The sequence below is a fragment of the Lepidochelys kempii genome, chromosome 4, assembly GCF_965140285.1.
Source record: "Lepidochelys kempii isolate rLepKem1 chromosome 4, rLepKem1.hap1, whole genome shotgun sequence".
Classification (NCBI taxonomy): domain Eukaryota; kingdom Metazoa; phylum Chordata; order Testudines; family Cheloniidae; genus Lepidochelys; species Lepidochelys kempii.
In genome coordinates, this window is record NC_136383.1 from 142,068,188 (window position 1) to 142,093,791 (window position 25,604).

Consider the following 25,604-nt stretch of genomic DNA (forward strand, 5'->3'; position numbering starts at 1 on the left):
TTTCACGCCCTCCCTTAGGTCCGGGGCGGTCGATAGCACTTGCAGGTGCTATCCGATGAAGTGAGCTGTAGCTCACAAAACCTTATGCTCAAATAAATTGGTTAGTCTCTAAGGTGCCACAAGTACTCCTTTTCTTTTTGATTAAATCACTTTCACACCCTTCAGTTGCAGTAAACTGCTTGCAAAGACTCCATGAGGATTCCTTTCCCGAGGCCTTTTCTATGCAACAATTCACCCCCACAGAAATTCTGCTCTTACCCTCTTTACCGAGGGCTTGCTCTAGAGGAACACTTTCCTGAGCAACAACAGACTCTTTCTGGGTCTCCCTTACATCCAGAATCACCTCTGGCCCATCCGGCGGATTCCTACACAATCCCCTTTCAGGCAAACTCACAGACTTCCTAGATAAAAGGTCAGAAGCAGTCTCCTTCCCTTTGCCACACACAAGTTCAGCACTCTTTTCCTTCTTGCGACAGGTTTCCACACCCTCAGTAGGTAACACAATCACACACCTTCATGCTCTCCTTGTGCCCTGGCTAGGATCTCACCCTGATTAGAGAAAGTTGCTCCACCCTTTCTCAACAACACAGGAGCAACAGGCAAAATACAAGCACCAGAATTGTCTGGTCTCTGGGATTTTACATAGACACTAACTGGATGTGACCTAGTTACAGGGCCATTCTCCCGAGCAGACACAAACTTAGGGCCCTTCCCTTCCTGGGCTTTAGCTGAATCCAGAATCAACTCTGAGACAACTGCACGACCCTCAACCATCACAGGCTGAAAGGCCCCTTCTGTCTGCTCCACAGACAAAGAAGAGCCGGACACACTTTCTCCTTTCCCAGACACACTTTGGGATCTCTTTTCCCTGGTCCCAGCACACAAGGCTGGTCACAGACAACTGCTTGGAGATCAGGGTAGCTCCCTCCATAGGCAAGTCAATACCCCTAACAGACAGAGACACATTTCCTTCCCTGTCACACTTCTCCACCCAGCTAACAGGTAAGGTCCAGGGACTCTCATCTGCCACTCTCCTCGCCTTCCCACCCTGCTGACTAGACACAGCCATCAGCTCACAAGGCTGCCTAGGCTCATCCAGACTTTCCTTACCAAGCACCTTGCCACTCCCCACAGATCCCCTGCCCTGCCTGTGTCTCCCGCCACTCAGCTGGGGTCTCATCTTCCCCTGTGCTCAGCGCTGCCCTTGCTGTCCCAGTGGGGGTAGGCAGCGAGCTCCCTGCTTTCCTCACAGCATCAGAGCCAGCCTGAGCCCCCTCTCCACCGACTGGTTCCCTGGATTCAAATTCAAACCTTTGGCAGTTACCGGAACAGGGCCTGGATCCTGTCCCAAAGAGACACAGTCACCCCGCAACAGGGTCTCGCAGCTGGTGTCCTGGGGCACCCCAATGACCAGCCAGCCCCACCCTTCCTGTGTCTGCACAGGGATCTGGGCCCTAGGCAGGGCGAGGGGCTTCGTCCCTGGGACCCTCACCCAGCTCACACAGCCCCTCAGCCTCTGAGGCTGCACCACCCAGGGCCTGACACCAGTTCTCTCTGTCCCAGGATCTCGTCACCCCAGGAATGACTCCCCATTGACCATCACCTTCTGCTCCCACTGGAGGTCCGAGGGGCCTGACCCCAGGAGACTCCACGCAGACATAGAGGTTGGGGTCAGGAGTGGGAGCCTGTCCACCTCCCCACCCATCTGGCTGACGGAGTCTATGGCCTTGGGACCCAGGAAGGGAGCTAGACACCGGGGCTTTTCCGCAGGGTCCCCCTGGTTCAAATCGCCAGCCTGCTCAAAGGCAGTGAGGTGGCATCCACATCCCCCCCCCTCCTTAACCAGGGGCAGCAATTTAGTCTCGAGGTTCCCTGCGGAACTGGCCCCCCGGGGTCTATCCCCACTCACCCCTGGGGGGTCCCCTAGGCCTCTCCGCTCCCCCACCGCCAGTTCATGCTTCTGCAGCTCTTTCTCGGCCTCTCGCTGTCTCTCACAGTCCTCTTGCTCCCTCGGACTCAGCTCCAATCCCGTCAGTCTCCGATCCCCCGATGGGGAACCCGATCGTGAAGACCCCCGTCTGGTCGGGGACAGGAGTCTTGGGGATGCCTGGCTCCCACTCCAGCTGCTCCCAGATCCTGCTATCGCCCCATTTGGGGTCAGGAATCTGTCCCTTAGAGCGGTCATCCTCCTCCAGCTGCAGGATGAACTGTGCCTTGGTGAACTTTCCAATGCTCAACCCTCTCTTTCTGCACAGGGTTACAATGTCCTTCTTGAGGAGACGGTGACAGGCCATCACTCCACTCCTCCCAAGTTGTTGTGGACTCACAGGCCTGTGTGTTCTCAGCTCCCCACGGTTTCCAGGTAGAACCCCTCGTGTGCCAGCCCTTCTCGAGGTCACCCCCTCTTTGCCAGGGTCGAGCTGCAGACTCCTCCGCCCCTTGGACCGCTCGCTGCAATCCCCCGGGGGACCCTGTTACTGCAAAAGTCCTTCTCTCTGGTCACACACTCCCAGGGGTTAACTGCCCCCCGAAACCGCTCCTCTCTGAGCCTTCAGCACGCCTGGTCCTCATCAATCCCCCTTCGTTTTACTGCTCCCCAGTCACTTACTGCAGGAAGTGCCATCCACGGGGTGCAGTACATCCCACCGCTGCCACCAGTTGTCACGGAGTCCCTGGGCGATGCTCTGGAACTGCTCCCCATGAAGCCAGTCAGGACTCTGGGGTAGTCGCCTTTCTGTGAGCAGCCTGTCTTCAGGACACACAGCTCACACAGCTTCCACCTTCCTGGGTCTGACCTCGGAGCATTCAGTATCCTCTGCCCCTCCGTGCGCTTCCCACAGCGAGTCCGCTCAGGCGGGGTCCTGGGGGAGCCAGAGGGTCCTGCACCCAAACTTCGCAGTCTGATGTGACTTTCAGCCAGCCAGTAACACAGAAGGTTTATTAGACGACAGGAACATGGTCTAAAACAGAGCTTGCAGGTGCAGAGAACGGGACCCCTCAGCTGGGTCCATTTTGGGGGGCAGTGAGCCAGACAACCACGTCTGCCCTTCACTCCATGTCCCAGCCAGCCCCAAACTGAAACTCCCTCCAGCCCCTCCTCCTCTGGGCTTTGTCCCTTTCCCGGGCCAGGAGGGCACCTGATTCCTTTGTTCTCCAACCCTTTAGCTCTCACCTTGCAGGGGGGAAGGGCCCAGGCCATCAGTTGCCAGGAAACAGGGTGTCGGCCATTCTCTGTGTCCAGACCCCTGCACACACCTGCCCTCTAGGGCTCTGCAAGGATCATACACCCTTACCCCACCCCCTAGAGACTTAAGAACTGCATAGGGGAAACTGAGGCACCCCCACACTATTCAGAGGAAACATTAAGAACAGTCCCAGATGGGATGTGGGGGAGGTTTGAGGCGGGATGAGAAATGGGAGGTGTTGGGGGAGGGGAAGATGGGATGTGGGGGAGGTTTGAGCGGAGATGAGGACAGGGTGTGGGCACCAGGGCTGACCGCGGTCTGCGGGGGCAGCAGCTGGGCCGACACGGCGAATGGGTGCCAGGCAGCTGGAGCTCTCCCTTGCATGGGCTGGCTCTGACAGTGACCCCTTGAGGATCCCCCCACACAGCCGGGCCAGCCGCCCAGCAGGGCCGGGCCCAGTTCCGGCCTCCGCCAGTCGTCCGGCCCCTCCACGTGGGGCCTGGACTGCCCTGGGCTGGCCTGGGGTGGGGGAGGCAGGTGCTGGATCATGCCACAGCGGAGGGCGGCTCTGAGGGGCAATGCAACAGCGCCCCCGGCTGGCAGCTGCTTCCCGTTGTGCCTGTGGGCCTGAGCCTGGGTCATGACAGGCAGCAGGCGACCCACACCGCTCCCGAGCACGCTGGGACAGGGCACGCCCACCCCAGCACAGCCCCACAACCCGGCTCAGGCCCGGCCTGTAGAGGGGAGCAGTTTGTGGGGCTGGCAAGGAAAAGTGCTATGACGGAGTTGGGGGGGGGCAGGTTTGGGGTGAGAAAGATTAGAAAAAATGGGTGTGTTTGGGATTAGGGATTGCGGGACAGGTGCAGGGGGTTGGGGTGTGCTGGGGGCTAGGGGTTGGGGGACAGTGAGGTTTGGGGGTAGGAGAGGTGCAGGGGGTTGGGGTGTGCTGGGGGTTAGGGGTTCAGGGACAGTGAGGTTTGGGGGTAGGAGAGGTGCAGGGGGTTGGGGTGTGCTGGGGGCTAGGGGTTGGGGGACAGTGAGGTTTGGGGGTAGGAGAGGTGCAGGGGGTTGGGGTGTGCTGGGGGCTAGGGGTTGGGGGACAGTGAGGTTTGGGGGTAGGAGAGGTGCAGGGGGTTGGGGTGTGCTGGGGGTTAGGGGTTCAGGGACAGTGAGGTTTGGGGGTAGGAGAGGTGCAGGAGGTTGGGGTGTGCTGGGGGTTAGGGGTTGGGGGACAGTGAGGATTGGGGGTAGGAGAGGTGCAAAGGGTTGGGGTGTGCCTGGCATGGCCTCACTGGGCTCCTGCCCCACTCCCTGCAACTCCCACCCCCACAGCGCCCCCTGCTGGGACAGGCCGGGACTGGGGTAGCTGGGAGCTCCCCCCCACCAGCCAGGGCTCCTGCCTCGCCCGCCAGCGCCCCCTGCTGGATCAGGCCGGGACTGGGGTAGCTGGGAGCTCCCCCCCACACCAGCCAGGGCTCCTGCCTCGCCCGCCAGCGCCCCCTGCTGGATCAGGCCGGGACTGGGGTAGCTGGGAGCTCCCCCCCACACCAGCCAGGGCTCCTGCCTCGCCCGCCAGCGCCCCCTGCTGGGACAGGCCGGGACTGGGGTAGCTGGGAGCTCCCCCCGGTCCTGCTCGCTCCCCGGCGCAGATTGTGCTGCCCGTGTCCCACTCCGAGCAGGAGTCCCAGGGTAACAACTGCAGAGAGACGGGCCAGTCTGGGGGGACCCCTGGGACCCCACATGGGGCCGGACTTCGCACCCGAGCCCTGCTGGGCATGGTGGGTGCCGGAGGCACCCGGAGTGGGGAGGGCAGGGCCGCAGCCTCCAGCCCGTTCACTGCCGGCTGCACCCTCCCGCTTCTCTTCCTGGCTCCTGGGCTCCGAGAACCAGCGAACTGCTCCTGCTGCTCGCCGCAGCGCCCTCTGATTGGCCCCCCGCGCTGGGGGGAGGGGGAGGGGCGGGCAGGCAGGCCCTATATAAAGGCAAGGGCACTGCAGCATTTTGGCATTGGTGCAGAGCCCTGGCCCGTGCTCTGGCTGCTGGCTGTGCCTCCCTCCCCTCCCACCTTCACCCCCCCCCCCCCCCGCTGCAACTGCTGGCTCTGCTCACCCCCCAACCCCGCTCCAGGCCCAGCCCTGCGCTCCCCCCACACCCCCTTGCAGCTGCCCTGGCAGCCAGGCTCCCTGGCCAAGATGAGCTACGACCCCTATGGCTTCCGCAAGCCCTGGCAGGAGTACCGGAGCGTCCGCTCCACCAAGGCCACCGTCTCCTCCTCCCTGTACGCCCTGCACCGGCCGGCGCTGGCCCCCGACCCGCACTCGGGCTGCGTCGCCTCCCTGGAGAAGTTGGACCTGTCCCAGGTGAGTAGCCTGAACGCGGAGCTGCTGGGGCTGCGGGCCCAGGAGAAGGAGCAGCTGGTCGGCCTCAACGACCGCTTCGCCGCCTACGTCGAGAAGGTGCGCCGGCTGGAGCGGGAGAACGAGGTGCTGCGGGCGGAGCTGGAGGAGCTGCGGCAGGAGCAGCGGGGCCCCTCGCGCCGGCAGCTGCTGTACCGGCAGGAGCTGCGTGGCCTGCGTGGCCTGCTGGAGGCAGAGGCGGGCGAGAAGATGCGCGTGGAGGCCAGCCGGGACCAGCTGCGCGACGCCTGCAGCCAGCTGAAGGAGCGGTACGAGGAGGAGGCCCGGCTGCGGCTGCAGGCCGAGGAGACGCTGCAGAAGGTGCGGGAGGAGGCCAGCCAGGCCGCACTGGCTCACAGCGACGTGGAGGGCAGCATCGGCTCCCTGCTGGGGGAGATCGCCTTCCTCCACAAGGTCTTTGGGCAGGAGCGTGCCGAGCTGTCGGCCCAGGTGGAGGCGGCCAGCCTGCCGGTGGACGTGAGCCTGGCGGGAGCCAAGCCCGACCTGGCGGCCGCGCTGCGGGAGATCCGCGCGCAGTACGAGACGCTGGCCGGCAGGAACAGGCAGGCGGCCGAAGACTGGTACCGCACCAGGTTCGCCTCGGTGGCTGAGCTGGCCAGCAAGAACAACCAGGCGGTGAGGTCCATGCGGGAGGAGACGGCCGAATACCGGCTCCAGCTGCAGTCCCGCTCGGCCGAGGTCGAGGCCCTGCGCAGCGTCATCGACTCCCTCAACAAGCAGCTGGAGAGCGCGGAGGACAGGCAGAGCAGCGAGGTGGCCACCTACCAGGTGAGGCCAGGGCCGGCCTGGCATGGGGCAGGAGGCGCTGGGCAAGCCAGCTCCCTCGCCTGTGTAGGGCAGGCGCACGGGCCTGGAGCCAGGACTCCTGGGTTCTCAGCTTCATTTAGCCCCCTGTGGCACGGACAGAAAGCTGGGCCCAGGACTGCCAGGGTCTCCTGCCAGGGTCCGACGCCCTCCCCACAAACAGCCCCTGGCAGGGCTCGCCACCACAGCCTGCACTGGGGCGGGCTGGCACCAGGCACAAGGAGGGAGCCTGGGAAGTGCCCTCGATCCTTGGGAGAGAGCAGCTCTGGGCCGGGGGAGTGGGGCCATCGGCCGGGTCGTTTGAGGGGCACTGGGAGCAAACCGCATCCTGGGGGCGGCAAGGAGTGGGGAAGGGAGAGGCGCACACTCTTTGGAGCAGAGTTTCTCTCTCAATGAGCAGCGACCCTGGCGGGTCGGTCCCACTCCCCAGCTCAGAGGGATGGTGCTCCCATGGCCCGGAGCTGCCAGGGGCCAGGAGAGAGAAGTGCCACGTTGGCTCAGACGCCCTGAGGGCATGAATGCCATGGAGGTGACCGGGCCATAACCCAATGGCGGCCGGATGGGCCGGGGGTCATGGGAGGCGTTGGCAGGTCAATGGGTCTGTCTGGAGCCAGCTCCCCGGGCAGGGCTGGGAGCCCCGGGGTGGGGGCATTCAGAGCCTGGGGAAGGCTCTGCCCCTCAGCCCTGGAGACTTTGCCATCCCTAGCACCTCTGGCCGTGGGGCTGGAGGTTGGGAACTCTACCCAGTGGGGGGCTGGGGTACCCTGGCCAGCCAGTGGCTGAATGGGGGAGCAGTGGTGATGGTGCAGGGGGTGAAGGCACAGGGACCTGGCTGGCCAGCGGGGCTGGGGGCTGGGTCGTGATCCCCGGGCTTGGAAACGGCAGGCCCAGGGCTGAGACCGGGGCCCAGGCGGCACTGACCGGCCAGGCCTCTCTCCCTGCCAGGAGCGTGTGGCCGACCTGGAGCAGAAGATCAGGGAGGCCAAGCAGGAGATGGCGCGATACCTGCGTGAGTACCAGGACCTGCTCAATGTCAAGATGGCGCTGGACATCGAGATCGCTGCCTACAGGTACTGGCCCCCAGCCCTGCCTCGCCCCCTGCCTGGCCCCCCAGCTCCCCCAGGCTTCCAGAGGAAGTGGCTGTCCCCAGGAGGCGGGCTGCAGGGCGGGCTGTGTCAGGACTCCTGGGTTTGGTTCCCAGCCCTGCACTGCGGCCCCCTCTCGCCTCCGTTTCTTCCCCTGCCGGTGCTATGGGGAGAAGGATCCTGACCCCCCACTCTGAGGGGGAAGAGCCAAGGATTGCATGCTTCTGGCTGCCCTCAGGCCGTCTTGCTACGGTGCCACCTATGCTCAGCCACAGACTGGGGGACACGCCAGCCCCACGTTGCCCCAGTGCGAGGTCAGCGAGCTCTGCCCCTACAGATCTCCCTGCTATGGACAGGGCCCCCAAGCACCAGCCCCCAGAATGGCTCTGTGCCCAGGTCGCTCCCTGGGTCACAGGGTGATGCCTGCCCCCTGCTGGATGGACCTAGAGCTGCTCCACCGTGTCCCAGGCCGCCTGGTTGGGACCAAGAGTCCCCCTTTGTTTATCTTGTTGGGACAGGGGCTCCGAGCTCGGCCTGTCGTGCAGTGGGGCTGTGGTTGGGCCTGGCAGGGGGCTTCTGCGTGGGCTGGGGGGCTGAGCTGCGCTATCCCCTTTGGGTGTCTTACAGGAAACTGCTGGAGGGGGAAGAGATCCGCCTGAGCTACTCATCTCCCCTGTGATCAGCGGGGGCCCCTGCAGCAGGAGCAAAGCCCCCAGTCACCCCCACGTTCTCTGCACCCCCTGCTGCCCTGTCCCCTTCACACCCCTCCAGTCACTCCCCTTTCCCCCCCAGTGCTGAGGGAGCCGAGCAGCTGCCCCCCAGGGCCACTCACCAGCGGCCAGGGCCGTGCTGCCAGGCGCCTGTGAGAGCCCCGTCTCGTGGGGCAACGAAGCCAAGGGGCTGCAGCCAATCTCCGCCATGGCCCAGCAAGGGCAGGCTCCAGACCCCCCGTCAGCAGTGCAGGGAGAGGCCAGGAGTGTCCTGGACTCCAGCCACGCCCTTCCCCTCCTAGCGCTGTGCTGAACACGGGCCAGGCCCCGCTGGACAAGGCCTCTTGGGTGTGTCCTCAGGAGCCCAGCACCCGCCCCGGGTACCGCTTGGCCCCAGCAGGGCTCCCGGGGCTGATGCCCTCTTGCTGCTGCCTGCGGCTGAGCTGCCTCCGACCCAAGTGATGTCCCCCGAGCACCGGGCCTTGAACCACAAGTGGCACGTGCCCTCTCCGGACCCCGCAGGGCGAAACCACAAGTGATGTCCCCCTCCGAGCTGCCCCCCGGCCGTGCCAAGGGAGAACCGCAGCGGGGCGCAGGCAGCACTGCCATGCCAACAGGGAGGGCTGCCCCCAAGCCCTGGGCTGCCCCCAAGCCCTGGGCTGCCCCCAGGCTGCCCCCCCAGCAGTGGGCAGGGCTGACCAGCATGCACCCCCTGCTGTAAAGGGGCAAACAGCGCAGGGAGGCACAGCAGTGGGCAAGCAGGGAGAGCTGTACCCCATTCCCCTGGCCCTGCTGTGCCCCCCAGAGCTGCCTCCCACCATTGGGTGTCCCCCACACAGAGGGGGGATCCCACAGAGCCGGGAGCTAGCCCAGCCTCTCCTGAAGGGGGCGCTCACAGCCACCACAGGGCCCAGTCCAGCTCTCCCAGGAACTTCCCCCAGGGAGCCCCCACACAGGCGGAGGTGGTGGGGGGCTAATCAGCACAGCGCCCCCCGTAGGCAGCTCTGCTGCATCAGTCAGCGTGGGGCCAGCACAGACCCTTCGTCTCTCCCAATCATTGCACCAGCCACCCTTTCGGCGCAGCGGCTGGGCCAGCCTGGCACGGCCCCGCTGCCAGTGCCTGCGAGGGAAGCACCTCAATAAAAGCCCCATGGCATTAACCTGAGCCGGAGACTCTTGCTGTGGGCTGGTGAGAAGGGGGCGGGAACGAACACAGCCCTGTAATGCAGCAGCTCCGGGTCAAGACCTCTGCAGTGCCCCCTGCTGGGAGAGGTCAGGGCTGGAGTAGCTGGGCACTTCCCCCACACCCAGGGCACCTGCCCCGCTCCCTGCAGTGCCCCCTAGGAGAATCCTGCAGAAAGGCGTGCTCTAGCCTGTCTGCTGTCAGTGACGTCTCTGCTCTAGTGCCCAGCCGGGGCCAAGGGCTGGGCCCAGCCCCAGAGATGGGCTAGAGGGAAGCGCTCTTGCCCCAGGCTGCGGCTAGTTCAGTGCGAGAAGGCCACCCGCTCCCACCAGCTCTAGGGGTCTCTTCATGGCCAGCAGCCCCTCCTTCTTGGCTGGGGATAGGGCCCTCCAGGTGGGGCAGGTCCATGCCCCATGGAAGCTGCACGCTCCCCCTTCCTGAGCTCTCACCTCAAGTCTGCAGCACCAGGGCATGGTGCCCTCACCCAGGTTGGGGCAGGGTCCCTGCTGGGGCACCCCAGGCTGGGGCGAGCCGAGCGTCCCCATCACCTCCAGGTGATGCTGAGCATGGAGGCATTCGCATGGCACAGCCGTGCCAGGGCTGGCTGAAGGGCCGGCGGGCAGCAGGCTGGTGTAGCGCAGAGCGGGCTGGGCCTGGGGCTCCGTCTTACCCACCAGCGCCCAGAAGCACTTGTGCTGGGAGACAACGAGGCGCCGGTGGGTGCAGCAGACGACACGGCAGCCAGCTGGCCCCTGGGGTGGATACTGCCAGGCTGCATCGGCAGGAAGAGCATGGTCAGCGTAGGGGGAGGCCCTGCACCACCTGCTATGCAGCCATGCTGAATGCCACCACCTGGGGGGAGAGGGGCAATATGGGGTGTGACCGGCCCCTGCTGGGACATACCACATGGGGATGTGACTTGGCCCTGCTGGGATATAGCTTGGGGGGGGTGTGTGATAGAATGCAAAAAGAAAAGGCCTACTCGTGGCACCTTAGAGACTAACCAATTTATTTGAGCATGAGCCTTCGTGAGCTACAGCTCACTTCATCGGATGCATACTGTATGCTCAAATAAATTGGTTAGTCTCTAAGGTGCCACAAGTCCTCCTGTTCTTTTTGAGAATTTTTTGTAATATTTTGTATGAATGTGCGCGCCTCGGTTTCCCCATATGGTGCATGGTTAACGAGGTGGTGGGAAAAGGTTGTTACCAGCAATCCAGATGTGACTGACATCTAGCCCCGTGCCCATGGAGAATCCAAGAAGACAATGGGCACTTCAACTGCCCAGACATTTGGTACCTGGCAACAAACGACCCTGGATGACTCCCATTCCTTAGGAGGCCAGCCAGGTGTGAGCAGCTGGAGGACAAAGGGCTGAGGAGGGGCCCGGTGGGGTGGTTCCACGGGGGCGGCTGCAGGCAGGAGAGACGTTTCTGCACGGGGACTAAAGGGGTCGGGGGCTCGGGGCTGACCCGGCGGGCCCAGGCTGTAACTTGCTGCTCTCTGTGGTGGCCAAGGCCTGGCTACGCCGTGTTCCAGACACCTGCTAACCCCTGGCTGAGAGTCCCGGCCAATCAGGGGAGGTGGGGGTGTAGTGTTCCCTTTGGGGTACACATCTCCCCACAAGGGGCCTGGGGGCATTCCTCGGCAGGCTGTAGGGACTGCACACAGAACCAGCCTGGCCATGGCCCCTTGGGGAAGCGGGACACCCGCCTGGCTGGAGGGACATTCTCTGGAGCACAGGGTCTGGTCTGGGGCAGACCCAGGAACTGCCTCTGGAGGGAACAGCCAGTTTCCATGGGGCCATTCCCATTCCATCCCCACACGAGACAAAGACCTCCCACCATAAGCTGACCCCCCCCCCCCAGCCTGGCCCATCCCTCCACCCTTGAGCCATGAGACAACACCAAGTCCAGGGCACCAGCTGCCGTTTATTGTAGGCACTCCAGAGAGCAGATCCCAGCCGTGGGAGCTGGTTGGAGGGCGATCAAGATGGGACAGGGCTCTGGGGTCGGCAGCCCCGAACCCTAGATGCCTTTTGGGGGTCTGTCAGACTAATGTTAGGCCTCCCAGCAATGGGGTTGGGTTAAATGGAGCAGATGGGGGGATGGGTTGAGGGTAAGGGGGCTGCAGGCCCAGCTCTGACAGGCCCCATCACACGTTCTGCCAGGTGGTCCAGGGGCTCCAGGTGGAGTTGACCAAGGGGTCCTGGCAGCGGATCTGCACCCATCGTACATCCCCCTCGATGCTCATCTCCGTCACCCCCTCCAGCTGGAGGGAACCCTGAAATACAGAGAAACTGTGAGGCGGGGGGCTTGCCGTGACCTCAGCAGGGCAGAGGGGAGATGTGACACAGGCAGGGAGAAAGGAACCCTAGGGGAGGGGAGAGGAGATCTGTGATTCTCAGCATTTGGGCCTGAAGCCAGGCTGCCCTCGGAGAAGGTGGCTGCTGATCTGGGCTGGCGTTTGGACAGGGAGCCATGAGTGACGCTGGCAGGGGGGTGAGGAGCACATCTGAAAGTGACAGAAGTCAACTTCCTGACTCAAACAGCATTGTAGCAACATGGGAGACCTTGTGCTGACAGGACTAGAGTGGGTGGTTGCTTCGTTTCAAGTGACCATGACTTCATCGCATTTGTGATGCAAATGCAAAATAAAGTCCAAACAGTAATATATATACTTGGCTCTTTAAAAGGGCCAAGCTGAAAACAATCATAAGCCAAATCAGTTGGGAGTCAATTTAAAACAGAAAATGTGAATGATAATTGGGAACTGTTCAAGAACATGTTAGTAGATGCCCAAAAAGCCAGGAAGAAGGCTACACTGGTTAAAAAGAGGGGAAATAAAAGCAGCTCTTAAAAATAAAATAAATAATACATGGAAGAAAGGGTAAGCTGATAGTAATGAATATAAATCAGATCAATGGCTCCTTGTCGAGTTGGCAGCCGGTATCAAGCGGAGTGCCCCAAGGGTTGGTTTTGTTCAATATCTTCATTAATGATCTGGAGGATGGTGTGGATTGCACCCTCAGCAAGTTTGCAGATGACACTAAACTGGGAGGAGTGGTAGATACGCTGGAGGGTAGGGATAGGATACAGAGGGACCTAGAAAAATTAGAGGATTGGGCCAAAAGAAATCTGATGAGGTTCAACAAGGACAAGTGCAGAGTCCTGCACTTAGGACGGAAGAACCCAATGCACAGCTACAGACTAGGGACCGAATGGCTCGGCAGCAGTTCTGCAGTAAAGGACCTAGTGGTTACAGTGGACGAGAAGCTGGATATGAGTCAACAGTGTGCCCTTGTGGCCAAGAAGGCCAATGGCATTTTGGGCTGTATAAGTAGGGGCATAGCGAGCAGATCAAGGGACGTGATCGTTCCCCTCTATTCGACATTGGGGAGGCCTCATCTGGAGTACTGTGTCGTTTTGGGCCCCACACTACAAGAAGGATGTGAAAAAATTGGAAAACGTCCAGCAGAGGGCAACAAAAATGATGAGGGGACTGGAACGCATGAGTTATGAGGAGAGGCTGAGGGAACTGGGATTGTTTAGTCTTCAGAAGAGAAGAATGAGAGGGGATTTGATAGCTGCTTTCAACTCCCTGAAAGGGAGTTCCAAAGAGGATGGCTCTAGACTGTTCTCAGAGGTAGCAGATGACAGAACGAGGAGTAATGGTCTCAAGTTGCAGTGGGGGAGGTTTAGGTTGGATATTAGGAAAATCTTTTTCACTAGGAGGGTGGTGAAACACTGGAATGCGTTACCTAGGGAGGTGGTGGAATCTCCTTCCTTTGAGGTTTTTAAGGCCCAGCTTGACAAAGACCTGGCTAGGATGATTTAGTTGGGGATCGGTCCTGCTTTGAGCAGGGGGTTGGACTAGATGACCTCCTGAGGTCCCTTCCAACCCTGATATTCTATGATTCTATGACAATAGCCAGTATCAGATGCTTCAGAGGGAATGAAGAGAACAGGGTAATTATCAGATGATGAATCCCCTGTCATCCAGGCCCAGCTTCTGGCAGTCAGAGGTTTAGGGACATCCAGAGCATGGGGTTGTGTCACTGACCATCTTGGCTAACGGCCACTGATGGACCTATCCTGTATGAACTTATCAAATTCTTTTTTGAACCCAGTTATACTTTTGGCCTTCACAACATCTCCTGGCAGCAAGTTCCACAGGTTAACAGTGTGCTGTGTGAAGATGTACTTACTTATACAGTATTTGTTTTAAAGCTGCTGCTTATTAATTTCATTGGGTGACCCCTGGTTCTTGTGATATGTGAAGGGGTAAATGACACTTTCATATTCACTATCTCCACACCATTCACAATTTTCTAGACCTCCATCATACACCCCCAAGCTTTGGTCGTCCCTTTTCCAAGCTGAACAGTCCCAGTCTTCTTCATCTCTCCTCCTACGGAAGCCGTTCCAGACCCCTCAGCATTTTGATTGCCCCTCTCTGTACTTTTTCCAATTCTAATGTATCTTTTTTGAGAGGAGCAACCAGAACTGCACGCAGTATTCAAGGTGTGGGAGCACCATGGATTTATGTTATTACATATTATGATATTTTCTGTCTCATTATCTAGCCCTTTCCTAATGATTCTATTCTGTTATGTTTTTTGGCTGCCGCTGCACATTGACTGGATGTTTTCAGAGAACTATCCACAGTGACTCCAAGATCTCTTTCTTGAGTGGTAACAGCTAATTTAGAGCCCATCATTTTGTATGGGTAGTTGGGATTATGTTTTCCAATGTGCATTACTTTGCACTTATCAACACTGAATTTCACTGGCCACTTTGTTGCCCAGTCACCCAGTTTAGTGAGATCCCTTGGTAACAATTCGCAGTCAGCTTTGGTCTTAACTATCTTGAGTAGTTTTGTAACCTCTGCAAATTTTGCCACCTCATTGTTTACCCCTTTTTCCAGATCATTTAGGAATAGGTTGAATAGGCAAGGGCCCAGTACAGACCCCTGGGGACACCACTATTTATCTCTCTCCATTCTGAAAACTGACCATTTATTCCTACCCTTTGTTTCCTATCTTTTAACCAATCACAGACCCATGAGAGGACCATCCCTCTTATCATCAAGTGGGTGTGCTTCTCATGGGTCCCACAGGGATCAGCTCTTGGCCCTACGCTATTTAACATTTTTATCAGTGACCTAGAAGAAAACATAAAATCGTCGCTGATAAAGTTTACAGATGGCACAAAGATGGGGGAGTGGGAAATAACGAAGAGGACAGAGCACTGACACAGAGCGATCTGGATTGCTTGGTAAGCTGGGCACAAGCAAAACAATGTGCGTTTCAATACGACCGAATGTGCAGTCCTATGATCTGGGAACGAAGAGCGAAGGCCACATTCACAGGGTGGGGAAACGACTGTGACAGGCACTAGGGGTTGTGGTGGATAATCAGCTGACCAAGAGCGCCCAGTGCAATGCCAAAAGAAAAGGAGTACTTGTGGCACCTTAGAGACTAACCAATTTATTTGAGCATGAGCTTTGTTCCAATGCCGTGGTCCAAAGAGCTACTGCCATCCTGGGATGCATCAACAGGGGAACCCTGAGCAGCCGAGAGGCGATTTTCCCTCTGGATTTGGCACTGGGGTGGTTGCAGCTGGAATGCTGCGCCCAGGTCTGGTGCCCACAATTCAAGAAGGATGTTGATACATTGGAGAGGGGTCAGAGAAGAGCCAGGAGAACGATTAAAGATTAGAAATCTGGCCTGACAGTGACAGACTCCAGGAGCTCAGTCTGTTTAGCAGAACAAAGAGAAGGTTCAGGGGTGACTTGATCCTTGTCTACCGGTGCTTGGGCAGCAAGTATTTAATAAGGGGCTCGACGCATCAATCCTGCAGAGAAAGGTCTAATCCGATCCAGCGGCTGGAAGTTGAACCTAGACACGTTCAGAGTGTTGAAAGTTTGTGCCTGATGTCCAGGACATGAACCATGGGAACCTCTTCATGGAGTCTGGGTCACTGATGATTTTTAAAAGGAAACTGAATGGTTTCCTAACCCATCTGCCCTCACTCAGGCAGAAGTGAACTCAGGGACGTGCTCCGGCCTGTGTGGCACAGGAGGTCAGACGGGTGATGACAGCGGTTTCTTCTAGCCGCAGACTCTGTGCATTGCGTGGGGGACAGGTGGGGGCGGGGGGTACAAGCAGGGGAGTGACAGGTGGGAGATGGGTAGGGGCGTGGTGATAGGCAGCGAAGGGGTGACCCAAGCCCAGGCAGGATGAGTGACAGGTGGGGGGACAGTTACCTTCGTGCCGTCCCAGTGCTCGTATTCCAGCTGGTAACGCAGGAGGAAGTAGGAGTGTGGGCTGGACCAGGAGGCTGGGGGGGCCCAGGACAGGTGCAGGAGCCCACCCTTGCTCTGCGCAGTCACGTCTTGCGGGGGGCCCGGCCTCACTGTGGGCACAGAGAGTCGTTAGTCATGGGGGAGGGTGGGATCAGACAGATGGGCAAGGGGAGCCCCTCCACTCTCTGGGTACTCCCTCCCCTTGGCCTTTCGGGAAGGGCCCCATCACCCCAAGGCTGCCTAACCCCAGCTCCGGGCACACTGAGCTGGAACAGACCCAAGGCAGGGACCGCAGGGCCCAGGCCCTTTGGATGATTCCTCTACCACGGGAGAGGGGCGCTATGGGGCAGGGCGGGGGGGCACAATCTCTGTACCTATGGGAAGGATCTGTGGGGCATGGCTGGGGACAGAGAGAGTCCATACGCCAATGAATGGGGTGTGGGGGGCTGACAATCCATGAATCCATGGGAGACCCTCTAGGGCAGGGTGGGGGGAGACCCTCCCGATAGCCATGGGGGGGCATGACTGTCCTGGTAACTATGGATGGGGCTATGAGATGGGGGGAGACGGCTCCAGTAGCCATGGGGGGGCCTATGGGGCGAGGAGGGAATGGTCCCTGAAGCCATGCAGGGGTCTATGGAAGGGGAGGATGTGGGTCCTGGTACCCATGCGGTGGCAGGGGCTCTGGGGCAGTAGGGGGCCAAGTACCCACACAGGGGGCTCTCAGGCAGTGAGGGGCCTGATACCCATGCAGGGGGCTCTGGGGCAGTGAGTGGGGGGTCCTGATACCCATGCAGGGGGCTCTGGGGCAGTGAGTGGGGGGTCCTGATACCCATGCAGGGGGCTCTGGGGCAGTGAGTGGGGGGTCCTGATACCCATGCAGGGGGCTCTCGGGCAGTGAGTGGGGGGTCCTGATACCCATGCAGGGGGCTCTGGAGCAGTGAGTGGGGGGGCCTGATACCCATGCAGGGGGCTCTGGGGCAGTGAGTGGGGGGTCCTGATACCCATGCAGGGGGCTCTCGGGCAGTGAGTGGGGGGTCCTGATACCCATGCAGGGGGCTCTGGGGCAGTGAGTGGGGGGTCCTGATACCCATGCAGGGGGCTCTGGGGTTGTGGGGGCCCAGGTACCACACGGGAGGCTCTGGGGCGGGGGCCGGTACCATGCGGGACCCACCGATGTCCCGGAGGAAGAGGCGGTGGGTGATGTTCACGAAGCTCTCAGCCGAGATTCCTTCCAGGACCAGCTCCAGCGGCCTCGGCTCCTCCGCGAAGGGGCAGAAGGTCCCGTCCGCCAGGGTCACCGTGAAGGGCTGGGGCTGGTCCGGGCCCTGCAGCGCGGAGCCTCCGCCCACATAGAGCCAGGCCCCGGGGGCACCGTCAGGGCTGCGGCACAGCAGGGGCAGGTCAGGCGGGGCGGGATGGGGGGGCACAGCAGGGCCAGGGGACGAGGGGGGGTGGGGTCCAGCCAGAGGGCGGGGTGGCGGACTGGGGGTAGGACGGGGGGGGGCAGTAGGGTGTGGGGAGGAGTGGGGTCCGGCCAGGGGACAGGGAGCGCAGTGGGGCGGGGGGCACGGCGGAGGGCAGTGGGGCGGGGTCTGGAGTGGGGGCAGTAGGGCAGCAGGGGAGGGGCGCAGTGGGGCGGGGGACACGGCGGGGGGCAGTGGGGCGGGGCCCAGCCCGAGGACTGGGGACAGTAGGGTGGCAGGGCGGGGGGGGCAGTGGGGCGGCACAGCAAGGGGAGGGGCGCAGTGGGGCAGGCGGGATGACGGGTGAGGAGGCAGTGGGGCGGGCGGCATGGCGGGGGAGGGGGCAGTGGGGTGGCAGGGGCGGGGCGCAGTGGGGCAGGCAGCACGGCGTGGGTCAGTGGGGCGGGTCCTTGGGACTGGGGGCAGACGAGCGGCATGGCGGGGGAGGGGGGCGGCGGGGCGGGGGGGCAGTGGAGCGAGGGGCACGGCGGGGGCGGGGCGCAGTGGGGCGGGGGAGGGGGCGCGGTGGGGCGGCATGGCGGGCGGGGCGCTCACCTGCGGGAGAGGCGGGCGCGGAAGGCGGCGGGGGAGTGGGCAGTGGGGCGAGGGGCACGGCGGGGGCGGGGCGCAGTGGGGCGCAGTGGGGCGGGGGAGGGGGCGCGGTGGGGCGGCACGGCAGGCGGGGCGCTCACCTGCGGGAGAGGCGGGCGCGGAAGGCGGCGGCGGGGGAGGGGGCAGTGGGGCGAGGGGCACGGCGGGGGCGGGGCGCAGTGGGGCGCAGTGGGGCGGGGGAGGGGGCGCAGTGGGGCGGGGGAGGGGGCGCGGTGGGGCGGCACGGCGGGCGGGGCGCTCACCTGCGGGAGAGGCGGGCGCGGAAGGCGGCGGGGGAGGGGGCAATGGGGCGGCGCAGTGGGGCGAGGGGCACGGCGGGGGCGGGGCGCAGTGGGGCGGGGGAGGGGGCGCGGTGGGGCGGCACGGCGGGAGGGGCGCTCACCTGCGGGAGAGGCGGGCGCGGAAGGCGGCGGCGGGGGAGGGGGCACGGCGGGGGCGGGGCGCAGTGGGGCGGGGGAGGGGGCGCGGTGGGGCGGCACGGCGGGCGGGGCGCTCACCTGCGGGAGAGGCGGGCGCGGAAGGCGGCGGCGGGGGAGGGGGCAGTGGGGCGAGGGGCACGGCGGGGGCGGGGCGCGGTGGGGCGCAGTGGGGCGGGGGAGGGGGCACGGTGGGGCGGCACGGCGGGCAGGGCGCTCACCTGCGGGAGAGGCGGGCGCGGAAGGCGGCGGGGCGCAGCGCGGTCCAGGAGCAGCTCAGCTCGCCGCCATAGGACTCCGCCCGGCAGGTCACGGCGCTGCCTGGGGGCAGGAGGGGTCAACATCGCCCGGCCCCCCCAGCGACCCGCCATAGCCCGGCCCCCCGCCCCTGGGAGTCCGCCCCCCCGCGCTCCCCGATGGTCACCCCCGCCCCTGACAGCGTGACCCCCCGGGTGGTCCCCCTGCGCTCACGGTCCCCCCACGACCGGTGACCCCCCGGGAGCCCGCGCTCTGTGCCCTGGGAGCAGACAGCCGAGGGCTGTGCCCCCTGCCTGCCCTGTTGGCGCAGAGCCCCGGGGGAGCTGGAGTTCCTGGCTCTCCCCCCTTGCGCCCCTTCCCTCGCCCCGCGAGTTCCAGCCTCCGCCCCCCACGTGGCAGGCACCTGGGGCGCCCTGCAGCAGGGGGTAGTCCGGGTCGCTGACCACCACGTAGGTGGAGTCCAGCAGGCGAGGGCCATGCCAGCAGCTGTAGTTGCCGGCGGCCGGCTGGTCCAGGCCCTCGAGCGTGAGGGTGCGGCCGGCGATGTGGTGCTCGGCCATGATCTCCTGGTGCTCGTTCTGCTTCCAGGACACCTGCTCCTGGGCGGTGTCGCAGGTCACCACCACCTGGCCGTTCACCTCCCCGACCAGAACTGGGGAGAAGGGAACCCGCCGTCAGCGCCCGGCCTGGGGGGCTGGGGCAGGCCAGGCCCAAGGGCTGCAACCCCCACCCGCCTGGGCAGGGTGTACCCGGTGCCCCCCCACCCCAAGGGGCCAGATGTACCCCTCCCCCCTACCTCCCCAAAGGGGCTAGGCATGCCCTGTGTCCCCCTCCCCTACTCCCAGGGGGACAGATGTACCCCTACCCCGTCTAGGGCCCTGCGTAACCTCCGCCCCCCCCATTCCCCCCCAAGGGGGCCGGGCATGCCCTGTGTCCCCCTCCCCTACTCCCAGGGGGACAGATGTACCCCTACCCCACTCCAGGGCCCTGTGCCCTCCCCCCGCCCCTGCCGCAGGGGCCAGGTGTGTTGCATGCCCACACACACTCTGCTCCCCTAGCACCCCCCAGGGTGTAACTCACACTTGCTGGGGAAGTCTGTCAGGGCTGCTGCAGGGACCACACACAGCACCTGCACTAGGGCCACCAGCATCAGCATCTGTGGGGCAGGAAGGGCAGAGTTAGTGCTTCGCATGGGCACCCACAGGGAGCTCCACGTCCCAAAGCCCCAGCACCCCCTGAGACTAGCCCCAAGGTCTGAGCGCTCAGCCCCTGCCTGAGGGACTCCCAGTCACAGCGTGAAGGGCCCAGCCCATAGGCCGAGCCACAGAATAAGCAGCCAGGGCCCTTCGTCTATGTAGCCGGGACTGTCTGTCTGTCTGTCTATGCCACACCCAGTACAACAGGGCCCTGATCTCGGGGCGGGGGAAGGGGGCTGTGCCATGCCTGGCATGGGGGGGCCCTGATCGCAGGGTGTGGGGCTGTGCCTGGCATGATGGGGGCTCCATTCTCTGGGGTGGGAGCGTGGGTCTGTGCAGCCAGGGGCTGGGGCTGGCAGAGAGGGGTCCACAAGGAAGCAGGTGCTGGAAAAGGCAGTGGGCTAAGCTGTTGAAGAGGATGAGGTGATGGGCCCGGGCAGGTAAAAGGAGGTGCATGAGGTGGGGGGGGGCAGCACTGGGGGAAGGGTAGAGAGCCCCATGGATCAGGGAGCATGAAAGGGTCAGGCCAGACTCTACCCCCAGAGCCTGCAGTGGGCCAAGGTAGCTGTTTCCTCTGCAGCCCCCTCCCCAGCCCCAAACTCTATGGACCCCAGCACCAGAGAAGGCAGCCCACTCCCTGGGGCCGCCCTAGCTCTAACCCCCTGGCCATGGGGCTCCCAGCCCTTCCCCCGGAGGGGAGTCCATAGCTGGCTCCCCGGCTCCCTGGGTCAGACAGCTGAGCCCTATCCTGCCCTCAGGAGTGCTGGGCCCCTGGCCAGGCTGCCGGCTGGCTCCCCCCGCACATCGTGTCCAGCCCTACCTCGGCGGGTCAGTGCTCTCTGCTGCTCGCAGGGCTGAGGAGTCTGGTGCTGAAGCAGGGCTGGGGTGTGCTGTGTGTGACCCGTATATATTCACCCCGGCCCGGCAGGGGAGACCCCAAAGGCACAGAAAGGAGAAGCAGAGAAACCACATAGCTGGAAACATCAATTCTCAGAAGAGAGAAAGCTGGAGAAGCCACGCTGGGCTGGGGCCAAAACCAGAGAGAGATACAGGGCCCCGCATCTCCTGAGGCGAGGGGCCCAGCCCCACAGCAGTTGCTACAGGGTCCCCCCATTGCTCCTGCAGAGTGAGGGGCCTGGCCCCATAGCAAGTCCTGGTTATCACCCCCCATCAGTCACACTCACCTGGAGCCCTGGCATGGCTTGATTTGTGTCCATGCAGCTGCCCAGACCCCCACCGAGATCGGGGCACCGCCATGCTGGGCAATTTGCAAGCATATAATGGGGACAGTCCCTGCCCCTGGAGCTCACTGGCCACATGTGAGATGAGAGAGCAGGGGTACGACAGACGGATGGCAGAGCACGAGGCGGCGGGGAGACGGAAATGGTCTTGGTGAAGCTGGGTGGTTATTGTAGGCCTGGCGGCAGAGGGAGCTAGATGGATGAGGTTGCCTTGCAGAACTTAAGGGGAGCTCGCCCTGCGTGTAAGGGCAGCCAGGCAGAAAGTGCAAAGGTGTGAACTGCTGCAAGTGCCCAGTGTCTGCTGTCCCATTGGCAGGGCGAAGGCGGAGTTGGCCCAGTGGTGTCTGGGAGATGATGGGGTGGCGGGATGGGACAGGCCGTGGACGTGGAGATGGGGGGGTTGTGTCTGATGGGAGTCTGACGCCAAGGCCATTGGTACCAACTGCTCTATAACAGCGCCTCCTCCTGGTGCACAGCTTGCAGGGCTTTTATCCACCGGGCATGTCGGGAAAGCCAGGCTCAGGCTGCTCCCCACGCTCCCGGGGTGAGGCTGCAGGCGGCTGGTGAAGAGGGAAACATGTGTCACCATCTGAATCCGGGCAGGCTGACAAACAGGTTTGAGGCAGACCAGGGAAGTCGATTCACCCACCTTGCTGTCAGCTAGTCATGGGGCATTGTAAGCCAATACAGCAAAGCCAAACCTGCGCACAGAGCAAAGAGAGGGAGGGGGGACACCAGCAACTAAGCCCCACAGGGCTCTCCTGTCTCCGGGGGGTGGGGGGATATACAGAGAAATGTGGGGCTGGGAGGTCCTCCAGTTCCCTCCCTGCACTGTGGTAGCACCAAGTGACCCTAGACCAGCCCTGACAGGGGTTTGTCCAATCTGGTCTTAAAACCTCCAATGACAGGATCCCACCACCTCCCTTGGACGCCTGGTCCGGAGCTTAGCTACCCTGAGAGTTCGACAGCTTTCCCCAGTGTTTCCCTTGAGCTCCCCTGCAGCAGAGCAGGCCCGTTCCCGCTTGTCCTGCCTGCAGTGGGCATGGAGAACACTCCAGCCCTGCAGACTGGGATCAGGTCCGCAGGCTCCTGTTCTCACCAGTGAACATGCCCTTGCTTAACCTTCCCTCAAAGGCCACGCTTTCGAAACCTCGGATCATTTGTGTTGCTGTCCTCTGGACTCCCTCCAATTTATCCACATCTTCCCTGAAGTGCGGCACCCAGACCTGGACACGGTGCTGCAGCTGGGGCCTCCCCAGTGCTGTGTAGCACAGGGCAATTACCTCCCCTGTCTTACATGCAACACCCCTCTTAATAAACCCCAGAATTACATTAGCCTTTTCTTTTACAGCTGCATCACGTTGTTGACTCGTATTGGATTTGTGATGCCCAGCTCCTGTCCCGCAGTCCTACCGGCTAGCCAGGTAGTCCCGTCTGAAGTTGTGCATTTGAGTTTTCCTTCCTGACTGAAATACGTTGTACTTGTCTTTACTGAATTTCAACTTGTTGAATTCAGACCAGTTCTCCCATTTGTCAAGGCCATTTTGAATTCTCATCCTGTCTTCCAAAGTGTTTGCAACCCCTCCCAGCTTGGTGTCGTCTGCAAATTCTATACGTACACTCTCTCCTCCATTATCCAAGTCATTAAGGAAAATACTGACTACCATGACTACAGAATGAGCCATGCTCCCCCAGGGTTTGGCTTTGGGGGACTCGCTGACTGGGGCTCATGGGGTGGAGCAGGGGGCTGCAGGCCTAGGGGACTGGTCTAAGGGGTCAGTGAAGCCATATGGCCTGCCCTGGAGAAAGGGTGTGAGCCCTGGGGGTCTGGCCCACTCCAGGGGGCCTTCCAGGGACTGCTCCAAAGGTCGGGGTGTGATAACAACTGTCACAGGGCATAGGGAGGCCTTAGGGTAGCCCAGAGAGCTGCAGGCTATAGCACGGTCCATCCTGGTCAGCCCAGAGCCCAGCCAGGCTGCAGTGACCCCTTGGTGCAAGATTTGTCTGTCCCTCGTCTGACCTGCTTCATCAGACTCCAGGTGAGAGCCCCGACTCCTGCCAGCAGCAGCCTTGTCCCAGCCTCACACCTCCCCTGTCCAGGTGGGGAGATCCAAATCCCTCTGCGGTGTCAATATCTGAGCAACTGGATTTATGGCTGTCTTTTCAAGGCCATGGAGACCAACACCCAGATGGCGAGGTGACACCCACACCCCTGTGTCTTACCCTGCCCTGAGAGCAAACAGGCCTTTCCCACCCACTGAGTAACAATGCATCTTAGGGGAAACTGAGGCACAAACAGGTTTCCCCCCCCCCCCAAATATCACAGAATATTCCCACTTTGTCACATCTCTTCCCCCTTCCAGACCAAACTGGGCAGGGCACTTTAACCAGTGACCTGGGGAAGTTCGAACCCACAAGTGTTATTCACAGGTGCCACAGCATCTTTCGCATCCCCTTGGTAGCTTCCTGCCTGGCACTTCCAAGAGTTAGGACACAGAACCACAGGGTTAGAAGGCTCACCCAGTCCAACCCCAGCCAGCAGGCAGCAGCTGTTGTGTCCTTAACTGTCTACAGCGCCGTTGCTATTCAATCAAACGTCCCGTACCCAGCCCGCAGCTCGGAGCCGGGTCCCGTCCGCCCTTAGGGCCGGGCTGGTCGCTCGCACTCACGGGGGGCACAAGGAGCTGGCATGAGACCTGTGCCCATTTGCCACCCCAAAGCCCTGGGGTTTGGAACTGGGCTGGGGTCCTGCCACTGGCTCCTCCCCGTCGTCTGCCAGGGAGCGAGGGCAGCGAACTCCCCCTCCCCGTGTCAGCCACCTGGGCTGCCCTGACCCCCAGGCTGGAGCAGGGGGTGAGCCCTTGGGCATTTGGTCTTAACCCAGCCCTGTCTCTGGGGTTCTGATGTCCCAGGGGCTGGTGGGGCAGGGTGCTCCTGCACCTGGGCAGGCCCCTCTGGAGCTGTCCCCCAACCCCAGGGCTGTGTGTATGCCAGGAGCCCGTCCCCCAACCCCAGGGCTGTGTGTATGCCAGGAGCCCGTCCCCCCTTGGGGGTAACCTGCTGCCCTTCCCCGCGATGGGCTGTGGTTCAGGCTGCCTGCTGAGTTCACCGTGCTCTAGTAACCCCTGAGCTGGTAGGAGGCAGGCAGCCATCCCGTTAGCTTGCAAGGTTTAACTTGCATCCCGACAGATTCCCCTTTCTGACCTCCCGTGGCACCTTCCCTGGGGACTGCTGCCGTGAAGCAGCCCCTGAGGACGTGTTTCCAGTGTGCACAGATAACACCTCCCATCGCTTCAGCGCGCACGCGTCACAAGGCTCGCAATCCCCAGGGGCCCCTGCCTTTCCGCGGAGACTCACGGCGTTATGGGTGAGCCAGACTCAGGGGACAGGCCAAGCAGTTAAGGGCAGAAGGGGCCACCAGGTCAGCTAGTCTGACCTATACATCACAGGCCCCCTGCCAGCACCTGCCCACTAAACCGAAACTGGACTAAAAGAGCACAGCCCACAGGGGACTAGACTGTGCGTCACCAGCAGCGAGCAGGCGGCCAGAGGGGCCCGGGGCCCACGCAGTGACAGGGAAATGACAGATGAGCTACACCCAGCTAATTCTGGCTGGTGACCACCCCCATACGCTGCAGAGGAAGGTGACATACTCCTTGGGACAAAGGGGGAATTTTCTGTAATATGATGTATGGATACTGTACATGCCTCAATTTCTCCTGTGTGCTGCATGGGGAATTAGGCGGGAGGAAAAGGGTGTCTACTCTGTGCAGAGATCCAGGTGTGACTGCGCCTCGCTGGCTGGGCCCCAGGCCCACGGACAGTCCCAGAAGACAATGGCCAGCCCAATTGCCCAGACATTTGGCACCTGGCAACTGACAACCCTGGATGCCCCCCGCCCCGTCTCCCCAGCAGGAAGCCAGTCGGGTGTGAGCAGCTGGAGGACAAAGGGCCTCTGCTGCCATCCGGCCCCGCTGCTCCACCTACCCTCCTGCTCCCACGCCACCCGGGCCCAACCCCACAACACGCAGGAGCCCTGGGACCAGGGACTGGCACTGCCTGCGCGGCCTTCACCTTGGCCCCCAGGCCAGAGCTGCAGGGCCAGGCAGGTGCGGCGCGGGGGCGACGGGCAGCAGCGGGTGCGGGCGGAGCGAGAGAGGCGCTGTCCCCTGCGCAGTGTCCTGGCCATGCCGACGGGGGGGGCCCAGCTGCCATATCCCCCAGCCAGGCCATGAGGGGGGTGTGGGCATGCCCGGGGGTGGGAGCTGCCATGGGGCTGGGGGAGGTCCACGGTGTGCCAGGGCCGATGGGGTGCAACCCGGGTCTGGGCCCTGCTGTGAGCTGAGCTGCCGTGGACGTGTCTTTTCTGAGCACACAGGAAGGAGTCGGCAGCCCAGCAACATGGGCGTGGCACGAGGTGGCTCTCCCCTCACCCGAGCTGTGGCCTGTGCCCCCCAGTGCGGGCATGCTGGTCACAGGCCCACCGCACGGAGCAAGGGGTTAGTGTGGGCACGGGGCCCACCCGGCTGCCCCTGAGTCTGCCACGCTAGGTGCTGGGGCTCCGAGCTGACCATGGGCTGCAACGGGTGGGGCAGGCGAGGGTCTGGCCTGTGCCCTGCAGGGGTGGGACTGGCTGCCCACGATGGCCCTTCTGGCCTTACCGGCTCTGAGGCTTGTGCAGCGGGTCAAGGCTGGGCAGGGGGGCTCCCCAACTGGGGGGAGGGA

At 62.3% G+C, this 25,604-nt stretch overlaps 2 protein-coding genes across 2 annotated transcripts; one reads left to right on the top strand and one right to left on the bottom strand.

The window, feature by feature from the left end:
* Nucleotides 1-5,273: 5,273 nt before the first annotated feature.
* LOC140910947 (neurofilament light polypeptide) lies at nt 5,274-9,361 on the top strand. The gene is made up of 3 exons (XM_073343147.2): nt 5,274-6,370; nt 7,352-7,476; nt 8,119-9,361. The coding sequence occupies exons 1-3, from the start codon at nt 5,378-5,380 to the stop codon at nt 8,168-8,170; spliced, it is 1,170 nt and encodes a 389-aa protein (XP_073199248.1). The 5' UTR covers nt 5,274-5,377; the 3' UTR covers nt 8,171-9,361.
* Nucleotides 9,362-11,311: 1,950 nt separating this feature from the next.
* Nucleotides 11,312-25,068, bottom strand: LOC140911002 (interleukin-12 subunit beta). Its single transcript, XM_078852668.1, has 8 exons — nt 24,954-25,068; nt 23,485-23,543; nt 19,523-19,598; nt 18,846-19,094; nt 18,406-18,505; nt 16,865-17,175; nt 15,652-15,800; nt 11,312-11,667 (listed from the first exon to the last, which is right to left on the bottom strand). The coding sequence occupies exons 1-8, from the start codon at nt 25,066-25,068 to the stop codon at nt 11,539-11,541; spliced, it is 1,188 nt and encodes a 395-aa protein (XP_078708794.1). The 3' UTR covers nt 11,312-11,538.
* Between the last annotated feature and the right edge of the window lie 536 nt (nt 25,069-25,604).

Coding starts and splice junctions, on each gene's coding strand:
- LOC140910947 (XM_073343147.2), top strand. CDS start 5,378: ATGAGCTACGACCCCTATGGCTTCCGCAAGCCCTGGCAGGAGTACCGG. Junction 6,371..7,351: donor GCGAGGTGGCCACCTACCAG/GTGAGGCCAGGG, acceptor TCTCCCTGCCAG/GAGCGTGTGGCCGACCTGGA. Junction 7,477..8,118: donor ATCGAGATCGCTGCCTACAG/GTACTGGCCCCC, acceptor GGTGTCTTACAG/GAAACTGCTGGAGGGGGAAG.
- LOC140911002 (XM_078852668.1), bottom strand. CDS start 25,068: ATGGCCAGGACACTGCGCAGGGGACAGCGCCTCTCTCGCTCCGCCCGC. Junction 19,095..19,522: donor GACAGACTTCCCCAGCAAGT/GTGAGTTACACC, acceptor CCTTCTCCCCAG/TTCTGGTCGGGGAGGTGAAC. Junction 17,176..18,405: donor CGCGCCCGCCTCTCCCGCAG/GTGAGCGCCCTG, acceptor TCCTACCCCCAG/TCCGCCACCCCGCCCTCTGG.